Source organism: Pyxicephalus adspersus, chromosome 2 (assembly GCF_032062135.1).
Source record: "Pyxicephalus adspersus chromosome 2, UCB_Pads_2.0, whole genome shotgun sequence".
Taxonomy (NCBI): Eukaryota; Metazoa; Chordata; class Amphibia; order Anura; family Pyxicephalidae; genus Pyxicephalus; species Pyxicephalus adspersus.
In genome coordinates, this window is record NC_092859.1 from 75763193 (window position 1) to 75779438 (window position 16246).

At 36.7% G+C, this 16246-nt stretch overlaps 1 protein-coding gene across 2 annotated transcripts in view; it reads left to right on the forward strand.

Annotated features, from left to right (window-relative positions):
- N4BP3 (NEDD4 binding protein 3) overlaps window positions 1-7910 on the forward strand; it is a 29642-nt gene extending 21732 nt beyond the window's left edge. For both annotated transcript variants that reach the window (XM_072401054.1, XM_072401055.1), the window contains exons 3-5: window positions 330-902; window positions 2754-3014; window positions 5599-7910. In XM_072401054.1, coding sequence (XP_072257155.1) covers window positions 330-902; window positions 2754-3014; window positions 5599-6126 — 1362 coding nt within the window. In that variant the 3' untranslated portion in view covers window positions 6127-7910. The remainder of the gene's footprint in view (window positions 1-329; window positions 903-2753; window positions 3015-5598) is intronic.
- Window positions 7911-16246: the final 8336 nt, after the last annotated feature.

Below are 16246 nucleotides of genomic sequence, written 5' to 3' on the forward strand. Positions count from 1 at the left end.
TCAGTAAAATATTTAAAATATTTTCCAAAGTTACTGTTTTTCTAAATGGCAAGCAACACTTCTTGAATCTTGGCTTCTGTAGCAGAAAATTCATCCCATCAATCAAGCAATTTTCTTTTAAGCTTGGTGAATTTCTTTGCAGCATGACTGTGTCATTAACATTGTTGCCCATGAGTCCCCCATGTAACCTGGCCGTAAGGGATAAGACATTGTTAGAAGGTTTTATTCTGCAACAACTACCAAAATCTGATAAGTTACTTCTTAGTGGAATGAGCCTTTACACAATATCATTGTTGGCACTGACTGTTACTCCTCTTTTCTCTTTGCAGTCTCGATTTGGGCCATCTGCTTTGAAGCCTTCCAATGGAAAAAACTTTATGTCAATGCAAAGTTTGTGTTCTTCTGGTGGCCAGAAGCTATCGAAAAGCAATGGAAGTCTGAATACCCTAGGCAGGCTAAACAGTCCGCCACATCGTGGGCCTCTGAAGTCAACAAACAACCATCCTGTCAACCATCAAGAAAGTGAAAGCGAGGAGAATGACAGCCTGTCTGACTCTAGACAAAATTCATATAACAGCTTTTCTGGTTACAGCCCTGGATTCAGTGTAGCCCATGGTCAAATTAGTGCATCTACTGGACATATCAACCATATTGGAGGATCATTAGACCGAGGATCACGAGCAGCTCGAGACATGGTATCTGGAGAGAAGATGCCTTTGTCCTGCAAGAGCATGGCAACTCTGAGCCGTTTGCAGTGTTCAGGAGAACCTCCTCCACCATATGAGTATTCTCAATCTGTAGAAGATGTAGCCCGTCAACTAGAAGAAAAACTTCATGAGAAAGGTGTTGAACTGAGACAACTAAGAAGGAACCCAAGTGACAAAGATGATCCCTTTGCTCAGGTAAGTGGATGTTCATAATGGCCATGTTGTATGAGATAGTTGACCCAGTTGACCAACTTAAAATATTGCAAGTAAAAGCACAAGAAAGTCAAGAATTTTAAATACTGCTAGTATTCCATAAACAGGTATTTATAAACTTGGAATTTTGATTTGAACTTTCTAGACAAATTGACTAGTCTATTCTCTAGTATAGCCCCTTCTCCTGTTATGTATTGGCCTCGCCTGTTCTGAAAGTGTCGTTTTACTGCCTTTGCTGGGTCAGCATCTTTGCCCATCCGCTTGCCACCCTACATAACCTTTTATGTAGCTGCTGGGGGAGGAGTGAATAAGAATACTACAGAGTGTCATTTGAGGGACAGCTCAAAGTCTGCTGTGGTTGTGGACATTGCAATTGCCAGCGCCCCACAGCAATCTCAGAGCTACTGGATGCAAGTACAGTACAATGTTTGGTGCATTGATTAGTCTGGAAAGTGTGCTTGAAAATAGAGAACAGACGTGATTCTACAAAATATAATGACATACATTGGGTATGCAGCCTGAAAAGAAGATGGAACACACGCAAAATAAAAACATTTTATTCCAGCTGTTTTTACAACAGTTCAGACACAAACAACTAGAATCACTGAATTGGTAAAGATTCCATCCCTAGGTTTCCCCACCCTTTTACAAAACGTTTACAAAATTGTTCCAGCTCAGTCAAACTGGACCATTGGTGGACTGCAAACTTCAAGTCAATCCACAGATCTTCAGAGGGGTTACATCTGGGTTTTCACTAGGTCCATGTAAGGATATTTACATGTTTCCCCATCAGACTCCTTTAGTCAGTTTGCTGTGTGCTTCACATGCGTGTCATGTTGTAAGTTGAACCTTCTTCAAATTGTCAACCTACTGGCAGAGGACAGAAATTTTTTTCTATTTATCCTGACAAGTTACCCAGTCCCTGCTGCAGATAAACCCCTCCAAATAAGATGCTACTATCTTCAAGCTTTACTGTAGGTTTGGTGTACTGGTTGGTGAGGTGTATTGGTTTTTCACCAGATTTACAATTCCAGTAGACTTCAAAATTATTGAGATGTCTTTGGCAAAGCAAAGTTGAATTTTTTTTTTGTAATTATTATTATTTTGTTCCACAGCTGTTTATATTTACATCCAGGTAAAAGATATACAAGTTGCATATATGCAGTACAAACATGTATATTTTGAAGGGGGTGTTTCTTTTCTGTACCCAATGTACATCATTCCAGTCTCTGTTCCTGTTGTGGACAGAACATTAGAAGGTATTTATTATTTAAGCATTTAGGGGTTCTCAATATGATGATTTATGGTCACATTAAAGAAAACTGACAGAGTTGAAATTCTAAAGTGAATATCAGTTACCCTTACGTGGAGGCAGAACTAAAAATTCCTTTAAGACCCAAGCCAATCTGTTAAAACGCCAAGCCCAGCATTGTCTACTCATTATTTATTTACACCAACACCTACACACAGGATAACAGCAGTAATCAGCAAAAGTGCCCTGCTTTGTAATTCTGTGCTCCTAATGGAAAAGTAATTTGAAGAAGAACTGTAGTTACCAGAGGCATTGCTATCCATTCTCTCTTTCAAATTAGGAAAGGCTCTGAGTTTTCTGAGAATACTGATGGTCTTCCTGTCATTTTGAACCAATGGTTTCAGAACATGAAGCAATCAGTAGTATTGACTTTTATAGCTGTGGCTTTAGGAACTAAGATTGGAAGGTGAGACAGCCAGAGCACTAGCATTTTCATAAAGTACAAGGCAGTCTCAACTTTTCTTTATTATGGGTTCTCTTTTGAAAGTGGATATGTATTTTTAATTTTTTTTTTTTTGCAGGTATTTGAGGACAAGCGTCGTTTATGGATGGAGGAACTTGATGAATTAAAACAGATGTATGTGTCCAAACTGCAGCAGATCTCCCAGCAGGCACTGCGCAGCCAAAGGGCCTTGCAGCTACAGCTGTATAAAGTACAGCAGGAAAAAAAGCGACTTCATGAGGAACTAAACTCTATGCGGAAGGAATGTGAGCAGCTCCGCCAAAAACAGACCCCTCAGCCTGAAAACCTTAGCCCTAAGCTGGAGGAATCTAAATGGGAGGTAATAAAGTGTTGTTGGACACATGTACCATTCCTATTTTGGTAGAACAGTCCTGATGTATTGCTCTATATGAAAAGGGCTTAAAGCTGAAGTTTAAGCTGCTAATGTTTTGCCTTCACTGGTCCTTCATCCCATTCATCACATTTTTTAGCAATTTTGTAAGCAATTTAGACTACACAAACACACAACGCTTCCCCGATAACTGATACTTGGTGCTACTGACACCAAGTAGTCTTCAAACACCTGCACCTATTTTTTATTTTTTCTCTTATTTTCTCCTGAGTGTGTGTTTTTAGATTTGTATTTCAAAGGTTTTATTGAATTTTTTTAGAAATAAATTACAGCAGTTACATTGTAGGCAGCAAAAAATATACCTAAACAAATGTTCCACACATGGATTAGTGCTGTTTACATATGGTTTTGGCATAATAAAAAATAAAAACAGAACAAAAAAAATAGTGTTAAAACAGTTTAGACAAAAAAGAAACATTAAATATATAATGGTCAAATATGCAGAAACTTTCCTCAAAAAAGAAAAAGAAAAAAAGTCAAAACATAAGTGTTTTGAGATTTGCTGAATCAAGATAGCTAATGATTCTTTCAGGGTGCAAATCTATTTTTCAGGGCTGGATCCAACAGTTCTATAACTACTTTAGATATACTACATTGTATTCAGGGAAACCTTGTCTCCATGACCCTTACATCTCCAAATCACTTTCAACTCCCTTCTTAATGTTATCATTTGTCAACCTGGCATCTTGCTGCATCACCAAATATACCTCATCAATTAATGTAGCTTTGAGCAGCCTTTTCATGTGATTACTATTTCTAGTTCTGTCAAGTTCTACTATTTCTCTTTTTGTTTAGATCTAACATAGAGTGCATTTCCAGTGCTGCTTACCCTCAATCTTTGTCACCCTTTTTGAAGTGTATGTAGTCAGCTGTGTAATTGGAAAGTAGTGGGTTCCCCTAGGTCAGGGGTTAGAAGTACATGAAACCCTCTATAAACAATTTCACTACCATACATTTTATACTAATCTTTTACTGATGAAACACAACATTACCCTCATGCATGGTCATTGTATACATAGAAACACAAATACTACATAGATATATACATTCATGACAAAAAGAAAGTACATTTTGCATATCAGGACATAATAAAAAATCACGTTGTGTTTAGCAGGTCCTACAATTATTTAAACACAATCTCAGATAAATAACATATGATAGATTACACCATTGGATTATTATTTTTTTTTTAAACAAAGACTTAGTCAAGTGCGGAAGCAATGTGTGAAAAGTACACCCATACCACTTCCATAGAAAAAAAGAATCTAAAAAACGTAGATCTTTTTAAAGAAACCATAAATCATAATTTTACAAAATAAATACAGACACCTGAAGATATTTGTTTGGTACACAAAAAAATTGGTGCTGTGTTCCCTACAGTTTAACATTTTGTAGTTTATTAGTGAACTAGCATAGTCTATTATCGCTTCAAGAAAAACAAAATCTTCTGCTTATTTAAACGTTTTTTGTTGCCTGCAATTTTCCATCCCACATTTTATATAAATGAAATCTTGACAAGGTCTGTAATTATGTAGTCTAGGTAAAATCCATCTATGTGATTTTTTAAGTCACAGAATTTAGTTGTTTTCCTGAAAAAATACTTCAGTCCCCCTCAACAAAAGATTTAATTAGCCGAAAGGAAATTCCAAATAAATCTGTTTTTATTCTTACATGGATAATGCAAAATTGTTATTGTAGAACACAATGTTGCTTTTTATTAGGTATGTGTAAATGTTGTTACATTTTTAAAGGTTTACATCATGGGCCTGATTTATTAAAGCTCTCCAAGACTGGAGAAGATACAGTTTCATCAGTGAATCTGGGTGATCCAGCAAACCTGGAATGGATTCAAAGACCTTTGCTGTTTGCATTTTCAGTATCAGAGACCTGTAATTGCAGCCTTTATATTTATGTGAATTGGCCTCATTCTGCCATTACATATTCATTTTGTGGTTCTTGATTTGAAGAAGTTTTGTGCTTTTATATCATTGCAAGCCTATGGACAATGCTATGTAAATACTTCTGTTGAAAACAATATACTTTCTGGGGGACAGATATATAAAAACTGTAGCAGAGATTTTTAGAACAAATGCCATTTTCCTGAAGGAAAAATAAAATCTAGTTGCTAGGAATGGGTTACAACTGCAGTTTATTGGCTCCTGTTTTATTGCATAATTTCCTACATGCCTTATCCTGTAACTGATTTTTTGTATAACAATCATTCATTAGAAATGTGTATTACATTATCATACATATTCCAGTTCCCTGACAGTGTAAAAATCTGCATATAAGCATTAAAATGAAATTTGTCAACAAGGTAAAATAAAAAAATACTTGCAGGCAAAATTGTTCCCTGTATACGGAAGTGAAATTACAGTAATGAACCTGACTAAAATATTATAAACAAAGTTGCAGAAATTGTAATTTTAGTTATACGGCAAATCTACATGCATGTAACCCCGTAAGATATACAGTATATTTTTACTAATCAGATATTATATTCATTTTGCAGATTTCTCAGAAAGCTGGCGAGATCTCTCTTCTAAAACGTCAGCTTAAAGATTCACAAGCTGAAATTACACAGAAAATGGGGGAGGTTTTCCTGATGAAGACACAACTTCGAGAAGCAAAAGCGATGGCTAGAGAGAAAGAAAGAGAGTCAGCAGATCTAAAAGCCCGTCTTCAGACTTTTGAAGATTCCAAAGACAAACTTTCTCCAGCTTCAATAATGGACACCCATGGAAACCCAAAAGAAGGTTTGGATGCTGTGGACATTGAGAGAATAAGAGCTGAACTGATGTTGGAGAGACGTCAGAGTGAAGCCCAGATGCTGAGTTTTGAGAATGAAAGAAAAACATGGAAAGAAGAAAAGGATAAAGTACTAAGATACCAGAAAGAAATCCAGGCCAGCTACTTGGAAATGTTTTATCGTAATCAGGCTCTTGAAAAGCAGATCCAAGAACTGCGACAGGTTCCAGTACAGTCTCTGAACACCCCACCACTTTGGATGGATGCCATGGAATCATTTGAGACAACATGAAACACAGAACAAGCTGTGATATTACTTTTAAGCTAAAATCTGTACAGGGTAACAGAACACTTTTATTTATGTGCTGGGACAATGTGAGGATTCCTCGATGAGAACTGCTGTGTTCAGGGAAATTTATGGTGTTGCACCCTAAAGACCAACGACACTTGCCTATTACAAGTCTTCTCTCACTGACAAGTAGGCAGTCAAAAATGAAGTGATATTTTAGGTTGATGACATGCCATATATTACATGGAGTAAAGTGCTACCATTGATTGTCCATGGGGAAACACGCATTTATGACTTTGTACAATGGCAAACACTGGATTTTATGGCTTTATTGATATACAGTCTGAAGGTAATTCTACAATGTTAACAATGAGAAGGTATTGTTCTTGAAACCTCCATGTATTAAGGTCATGCAGCACTTTTACTCCTTACCTGTGGCCACTTATCCCTTGTGGTTTATGGCACCATGGGCTATACTATCCTATTTTTTTAATATGAGCTGTGAAGACAAACCTATGTGTTAGGAGCTTTTAATACTTTCAATTTCTATGTGATGAAAATGTCAAAGTAAATCAAGTTGCAGCAAAATGGCCTACTGCAGGCTTCCCTGATAATCTGGCCAAAGAGTGTAAATGCTGGTTAGACTACTGAATGTTTTTGACCATAATTCAGCTGGTAGATAATAGAAACAAGCTTCAAAGAAGGCATGCTAACTCCATGAATTTCTCATGGCAATAGTAGGCTATTAGCCAGAAAATCCAGTCTTGTAATCCTTTTAATTTAGAACTAGATTTACTAAGCCTTAAAAAGGAATTAACCTGTAGATGTTCCCAAGAAAACAACCAGGGAGCAAAGGACAAGCCACCAGCATCACTTGTAGGCTCCCTGGGGGTAATAGTTTAGCTAATATTGACTCACCATGATTTGATTTGTACTGTGTCTGTGCGTGGATGTGACCACATATGTAGAGGGGCATTTTTTTGTTATGTGCCCCTTTGGAAGCCATTGAGCATTCATTGCTCCCCATACACAATTATTTGCCCACTGTGCAGACACATATAGACCAGAGACCTGCCCCAAATGCAGTGTCACTGTATCCCCCTCCTTCCAGTTAATGAATCACAATGTGGTTTGTGATGTATAGAATAAAAAGCTTTATTAGTCTAGCGTGACTAAGTCAATTCAACCTGTTTGACAAAGCTGGTCCTTTCTCTTTGTGGCTCCTTGTTGTATTTATTGGATTTCAAAACAGGTTATGCAAGAGTAACTGCATCATAAAACATTTATGGAAAAGACCAAAAAGACTAACAATGGTATAAAAATGTACATCTAGTCCGCAGTATCGTAGGGTTAAAGTAGAACTTGACTCCAGAAATTCTTACATTCTGAAAGCTTATGTAAAGGAGTAAAACTTTATTTTGTGTCATCATCTGTTTACTGTTTTCTTTCATGACTTATTATATTGCATGGAACATGAGAAAATATCCTCCTTGTATCTGAGTTGTGCCAATCACTGAAAAAAATGACTAAAGCTCTGATTAGCTTGTAGGAATACAATCAGTGTAATTTAGACCATCTCTTGTGCTGCCTCTACAGGACACTTGAAGTAATGCAGACGTCTTGAACGGACATGTTTAGTTTTATGACCAGAACTACTACGTTTTGGGTCTGTATTAAACAAATTAGTTTTACAAGTTTGTGCTTTCCGTTTCGTTGTTTATGTTCAGACTTTAAATGTGAAACGATAAAAAAATAAATTGGATTTTTTTTATTTCTAACTTATAAAAGGCTCTTTATTGTTTAATCATATTTTAAATGTAGAGGGGTACGTTCAGCCTTACATCCTGGGCCCAAAGAAGGTGCAGCACTGTAGTGTGGAGAAGGAAAGTACTTCTTTTTAATCTTTTTTTTGTGGTGAAGAATTCAACAATAAATAATTTTCTGTGGTTCAGTGACACTATGCTTGAACCATGCCAGACAAGGAAAATCACCCTCTCTTTGCTTTATCATAACTGGCCTATTCAGTAATAACACTGAAATCATGCAGTGATTCTCAGCTTAGTAAGCAATTCACATACTAGGAATTTAAAGTAAAAAAAACATGTACCTGGTACTGACAAGCTACGAGGAAGCAAGACTTGACATACATCACAATGTGCTTTTGAAAGTGACTCACTGAACTTTTGTCCTTTTTTAGCTTGTTCTAGAATTCATCCATTTGTTATGTTCATATTAAAACAACAAGCTGTCTAGCTTGATTTTTCCACTTTGAGAATTACATAGAATCCTTGGAGCAAGTACCCGCATGCCACTGACAGCTGCTGAGATGAAGATCTAAGAGAGTGAATCTCAGTGGGTGTCTCCAAAACTTGGCAGGTGAAGCAGAAACCAAGCCAACCTCTGCTGGAGTCCTACAGAGGACACCAGAGCTATTCCATACATGTCTCCAAAGAATTGCTGATATGCTGCATTACAATATGTTTATTTCTGGGAGGGGGTGCAGCATTATTTCCATACAGTTGATGAAACATCATAACAGCAATTCTTTGATCTGCAAGCCTCATGAGTATGCCTTTGCAATTGTGGTGTTTAATGGAAGGTTTGTAGATTTATAAGTTGTGTTTCAAACAGAACTCCAGCCAGACATAAAAGACACAATTTTTTTCCTCTTTGTATTTTTTAATACAACGTTAAATGTATATTTCCTTTTTAATACTAGTAGTGTATTTGACCTGAATTTATCAACCTTCTGCAATCCATTATACAGTAAAGTATAGATTGTGAGTTGTGCTGCTGTGTTCCTGTTTCAACGAGGAAGGTGACATAGTAGTCAGGGTTTGATCTTGAATTTAAGAGAGATTAAGTCCCTGTGTACAGCTTTCCATGAAGGATCTCAGAGACTCAACAGGGACATATGAAAATGTTCTCCCTCCCACTCTGCCAATCACTAATTTAAATGTAAGGCTAAATCACACTAAAAGCCAACTTACTAACCTAAAACTGTAGTCATGTGACAGACCAGATCTGATTCTGAATATATCCTCTGTTATGCAGTGTAGAAGGTGCTCCCATGTGTCCCGGTGTCCACATAGGATGCAGTGGGCACTGCCTACTGGTTGAGGAAGTAGTCCATCACAAGGGTACCCCATCGGTACCAAGTGTTAAAGGAATGGCATCATGACAATAAAAGAGGTAACAACAATACCAATCCAATAGGATTTTCATCAAGGAGGCAGCGTGGAGGATCATCAGGATTCAGATGAGTAATTCTAGGTTTTAAAAACATTTGTAGATAGGTTTGGGGTAGGGACTGAGGTTTTCACCAGTTTTCTAAGTTTAAGGAGACTGGAGTATGGTTAGAACTTCTGTAAATATTTTATTTCCCTGTGGATCCCTGGTGGAATTTTCTATCCATTGCAAACCAAGACAAATAGTGAAAACAATTTTTTCTAAAAACTGATGCAATAATAATTAAAAAAATCTCATATTTTCCAGGGGCACTGCTGCTTGCCAAGAGGAATACTGTATGGAAAGCAAACCTTTGTTTGATTCGGTTCAGTGGCAGCCAGTAGAGACACCCAGAGATTGGAGCAACTGGTTTACTAAAGATGCCCATATTTCTGAACATATTTATTAATTGAAACAAGTACTATCCTATTGGCCAACGATTTGGACTAAGCTTAGTGTAAAGGAAAGAAAAAGAAAAATTGCTCCCCCTATCACTGGATTGCACCTGCTATTTTGCAGATCTGGTTAGAAGTGATCAGTTCCTGGATGTTAAAGGGAACAAGCCTCTGTATGCTTTTAATCCTTATTTCTTCAGGTCACCAAGACAGGAAACATCACACGCTCTACTCGTCTGCCAAAACATTGTCTCTTTAATAAATGAAAATGTTTATTCCTGAAGGCATGATCAAACAGAAGAAGTGACATGACCCATCCTCCCCTTAACCTCTAAAATTCCATACAGCATTCCACTCACAAAACTATATCCAAAATTTAAAATGAACTGGAGCAGAATCAGTTTCAAATCCCTATGGTCTATTTTCATTTATCTGTTCTAATATATATTATCTGCAAAGCTACCTGACCTGCACGTCAGCTCACCAAAAATTGTGCCCATATTTTTGGTTTGCATGCGGTGGTATGCAAAAGGTCAGCCAGCAAGGTGTACTAAGTGCGCCATTTAGAATAAATGAGTCCACAGTGGACCCGCACACATTTCATGTATGTTTTCCTCGTGGCAGCACAATATATGCAATAATACATTGAGTAAGTTAAAGTTAAATCCCTACCAGTTGTGCACAGCTTGCATTACAAAGTGGTGCGTCAGATAAAAATCCACCTCATTCAAAGACTAAAGGACATCCAGCACCTTCTACCTCCTTCCTTCCCAGATGAACTTTCCCTGGCTTGTCACTTTCAGTTGATTTTTTTTCCATTATCCTTTTTCAGGAAGCATTTTGATGAGAGGAAAGCCGTAACCAGGAAAGGAAAATAATAGTTTTTAATTGCTGCAGATTGCAAACTTTGTACATTATGCTTCATGCACTGTTTGCTGTTTTTACTTTGCATCTGTACTATACAACAGAGGATCTAGATATACAGTTGGCTATGAAGGGGTTGGAGAATTTTTGGAAAGTCTCAAATCAGAGCCTTATCTCCTAAAATAAGGGATAATCCCCTGTGATGGAAGTAAAACGGACCTGTTAAACTGTTTTAAGAAGGTTGCACTTTGTTCCTAATCACCGAGCAACCATGAGAAAGAATTATGAAAGGGAGTTTCCAAAAAATTTACAAATTAGGTCTTATATTTCTTTAATCTTTATTGGAAACACCCTCTCAGGATGTCCTTAGTATTTTTGGAACAAGAATTTATATTGGTGAATGATAAGAATGTTAAATATTTAGGCTTTTGGCAGAGCAGAGATTAAATCCTCACAGCTGAAGTAATAGATGGAGCTATTTTAAGAAATAATGAATACTGAATATAGAAAATATAACAAGCAGTGACACATGACCCCTTGGGATCAGTCAACAAACTCTGATAAATCTACATCCACATGTGTAGAGGATCTCCCTAATGGCAAAAATAAAACACAGCTATTTGTACTATATGCCTAGTTGAAAATCTAGAGCTATAATTAAAGTTTTTCCTTTAGTCCATCACATATGATATCTTGAAAGACATATGAGATAACCCTTCTAAAAACTTTTTGGTGTCTTCATTTGTTTTGCCTTCTTTTTAGTCTTATGTATTAAAGCATAACTGCAGAACAATGCTTGAACTATGCTATACATATAGCATAGGTTGTATAGTACTTTTTGAATAATTGACAATAAATGTTTTTTTCTCAATCTTTTTACCCCTGAAAAAACCCTAAAATATTTTTTAGGCATTGGGGAACCCCTGCTCAAACTAATTGAAAAAATATGGTTGCCAATTGTACATCAGCCGTGGTGCATTAATGGTCTAAATGCCAACTTTACAGCTAGAAAGATCCTTAGTTTCATGCAGCTGGTTCTGTCAAGTGGTGTTGGCCCCAGAACTTTGCAAGCATCATGTTATGGGAGGTCAATCAGGCACAGCAACTTCTGGAGGTAACCCAGGATTGCACAGAACCCTGGTTGGGGATGGCTGATCTAAAGGCTACTGTGTTACAATTTAAACAGGTTCCAAATCCAGTTACCTATTGCATAAGTGCTGCCAATTTAGAAATTAGTGGACAGGGCTAGGTGTGGCCAGGTGGACAAGTTAAAAACTTGTGAATCAGCAACAACATTGCCATTAGCCACACCACCTCCAATTTCTTCTTATTGTACTGTAGTGTAATCAGGCACAGCCTACATGATTCTGCTCTAAATGTAATAGCAGTGCATCATTGTTGCAGCTCACTTCACAGAAGGCTTCATTAGATAGACTTACATAGACATACATTCTCCCCATTTATTATCAATGTCTAAACTGTGATTTTAAAGTTTGAATTCTGATTTTGTCATTTTCTTCTAAATATTCTCTAAAATTATATTATAATAATAAATATTGACCAGAAAAATTCACCTTAATAAATGAAATCTAAAGAATAAATGACTTTCCTATGTAGCAGTTCAAATTTAGGGATCAACCTATATTACTGCAATGCATGTACCAGAGTATGTCACAGTGCCAACCAAATACAAGCCAACACACGTGTGTTGCAGCCAATCAATTTTCTTTTTGAACCCTTTAAGGCGTTGCTCATAATTATCACTTTGTACTGAAAAAAATATAATTGTATCATACAAGTAATTTTATATCACCATTTTCCATTGAGCTGATTTGCCAGAAAAATTTAGTTTAAAGAAAATCATTTAGATTGCCACTGTCATCTTCTGAATCACCAAACCCAAGTGTTTGATTGACACATTGACTTAAATTATTTGAGTCACTAACTCAAATGAGCAGACAGACGTCTGACTTTTGCTCCGTACATTTGTTCTGGGTTAGTGCCTAAGAATGTGATAAAGTTAGACAGTCTATATTATAGTCAGACAACTGGCATTTTTTAATCATCACTGATGGCCTCTGTATTTCAAGAAGGTTTAGTTTGTTGCTGGTTGTCATTTCTTCTGTTTTCTTTGAATGCCCAGCAGCCTTTTACCAGTACTCCTGAAAATGTAGTACTGAGCATTGGATTAAGACAGCCCATTGAAAATTAAAGGGCTGCAAATTCTCCCTAATGTGTTAAAACTGAACTTTTTTTGGATCACAACAAAGGTTGACTCAGTACACACTCTACAACACAGGTGAATGTTGTACCATGTTGAGTTGTCATTAAAAATAATTGGCACCACAATGCAACAACGCATGTGCATTGCCATAACATGAAAGTTTATCTCTGCTCTTAATATTTGTATCCAAGGAGTTCAGATCCGACACTTATTTAAATAATTAGATTTAAACATAGTCAGTTACAACAGTAATACTTTCATTAAATAGCTCATTTACCTTAAATATGTGCTGTAATAATATAAAATATATGTAAACATAGTCCACACAATATTACTGTTCATGATGAGGCTTCTGATCTTAAGACTGACAGCACTCAGTACATCAATTATGCTGGGCATTTATGGATGCTGTAGTCACAATACAGATCTCATGATGACAAGTGCGCTATCACCCCCTGTTGTTCAGCAACTGTACTACAACCAGTACTTGCAAAGATTGCCTAATATTTACTGTAATACTTGGTATTGGTAGTTATACTGGAAGAATCAAAAGATGTGTCACCTAACCTATTAATATATCTTGAAAAACTATTTGGCTTGCACACATGATGCAGGAAGCAAAAAGAATAAAATAGAATAAAATGGATTTCACATCAAAATCAGTAAATCCAGAAACATAGGCACATGAAGTTAGGATTTGCATATACCTACAGATTTATTAACCTTCCTGACAATTTTTAATAAAGGTGGTTTGTGGCAGGTTTACTATTCCACCAGCAGCCAACAGCATCAGCTAATATTGAGGGGTAAAAAAAACATTCGCCTCTAGGAGGTCTATGTACATTGCAGGGATTAAAAAACTTTGCTGCAGATTCCTACCCTCCCCTGGTCTGAAAAATAACTGTTCCATAATGTCCTTATCAAAATAAATACTAAGTGGGGATGTCTAGGTCAGTGTTTTTCAACCTTTTTTGAGCCACCCCACATTTTTTACATTGAAAAAATCCTGCGGCTCACCTCAAATCAAAAATGTTCCAAAATGACACTCTGTAGCTAATTCTCTTGTCTTGAAAAATAAACAAGGCAAGTAAGCTCCCTACTGCCACCCACTGACATAGAAGAGTATTACATTACTCTGCCAGTCACTACAGCACTACACTACACAGACACATGACAATGGCAATTGGATAATTTCCCATGGCACACCTGAAGATCTCTCCTGGCACACTAGCCTTGCTGTGGCACAGTGATTGAATATCACTGCTATAATATATCTTCCCCGTAAAATATCATTAGAGGTCATTTGCCATCCGTCATTTGTGATTAGGTACAAAGGATCATTGAATGACCTAGGAACAGCTGTACGCATTTAAGATTTTCACCCAAAACATGTGGATCATTGCGGGCAATAAAAATCTAGCTTGTGTACATAGTGTAGTGTAGTAGTTTCTGTTTTTGGAGGTTTACTTTAACACATGTAATCCAATTCATCTGGTTGTAAATGTTTGTTACCGTGCATTGTTGCAAACCTTTGCGCATAGTCTGTTGAAAAAAAAAAAGATCAATACCTTGCAATTTAAATTCATACTTTGACTAATTATTCATATAAAATTTTTTGTGGAGGGGCTGTTTTGTTTATATTTAGGTGTGCTTTTTATAACTTGCAGGTTTAATATATGAGTTCAGTTAATGGATTTCAAAAGGGAAAACGCTTCTTTTGGGTCATCTGCTACACTTTATGACACATCCAATATTATTTTTCGAAACTCTGGGTCTGCAAACTGAGGTAAAATCACCCTTAAAAAGTAAAGCTGGGAAATCTGTTTGGTAATATTATGCTTCTCCCCTTTAAATGCATTATTATTGTTTCTTAATAGAATTCTATATAGTTCAGTATTTATCAAACTCCCACAACCTCTATACCCCATATGGGTCAGAGCATTTTATTCAATTTCTGCAGTGGCCTTGTTTGTGGTCATTAACTTATGCAAGTATTTGACAAAAAATCCACACCTTTTATTATAGGATGAGTGCTGGTTAAATAAATTTCTTTATTTATAAATCTGGGATTCAGACTCTGACATTCACTGAAACAGCTGACAACAAATATGGTACCTATGACTGATAGGTGGAACACGACGGCAGTTAACATACACTTTGGTTTAGCCCATGTTTTTCACTCTTGTTTAGAGTATTGGCATCCCTGTCCCTGTAGCTGGCCAGCTAAAACCTGTCCTAGGTTATTAGTGCAGCATATTCTGTATACACCTAAACCTGCTAATAACCCCACTATACAGCTCATATGTTCATATTCTTAAGCTAGATGCAGAGTTATCACTGTATTTTATGGTTGTGAATGTTTATAACAGTTATATATGCATTTTGTTAACATAGGCAGAAAAGGAAAATAAACCTTTAGGAGTCATTATCTAGCTAGAAGAGGTAAGCCAATCACAGTGAGTCTTACACTATGCAGAGGCCTCAACCAATCACAACCAGCCTTACACTGTGTCTATGGGGAAATTCCCTAGCAAACCAGGCTGTATTCAGCGTGCTAACAGAGAGAGAGAGAGAAGAGAAGAGAAGAGAAGAGAACAGCCCGAGTTCCAGCTAGAGAGTTTCATAGAAGTAGACAAAAGGCCAAAAAAGTTCCACCATTATCATTATCATTACCAACAAACAAACCAACAAACAAACTATCCAACTTCAACCATCATTTTGTGATATCTCATTCAACACATGTTTGTTCATAGATTTTCGCTGCAGAATCAGCAGTGTTTTATGAAGAAAGTTTGAAGTTATTAAAGAAGTTATTTGAAGTATTTGGTGTGCTCTTTAAACCTACTACTTTTATGAAACAGTACTAGAGGAATTATAGAGTAAAGACAGTCTGATCAGACTAAAGAGAGACAGAGATAATAATTCTTCTAATGCCACAGCGCACAAGGCACCTCATAGTGCTGCGCCTGCCACAGTCCCTACCACCCAAATCATGTGTCCTTATGAAGAAAATTGTCTTGGATGTGAACAAGGGTGTCAGCAGTTGTTTTACTTGCTGCAAGACTTGTCTAGTTGAGAGAGATGCAGAGAGCAAAATCCCAGTGAATACTACTAATACCTGAATGCACCACACCATGTATCTTTAGATATGGTGCCTTAGATCACTGAGGTTGAGTAATAGGCTCATATACAAGCTAACAGCTAGGTTGTATACAGTTTTAAGGAATGTGTTCAATTTTAGTTGATTTTGGACTACTTTTGACCTGCTTTTAAATTCTTCTGAGCTGCTTCTTTCAATTTACACAGACCAGTTTATTAAGAAAAACAATTCAAACGTGTGATTTCTAAGTTCAAAAGTCAAACATTGCTTGTATACAATTCAACAAATATGTAGAACTGTATGTTATAAAGT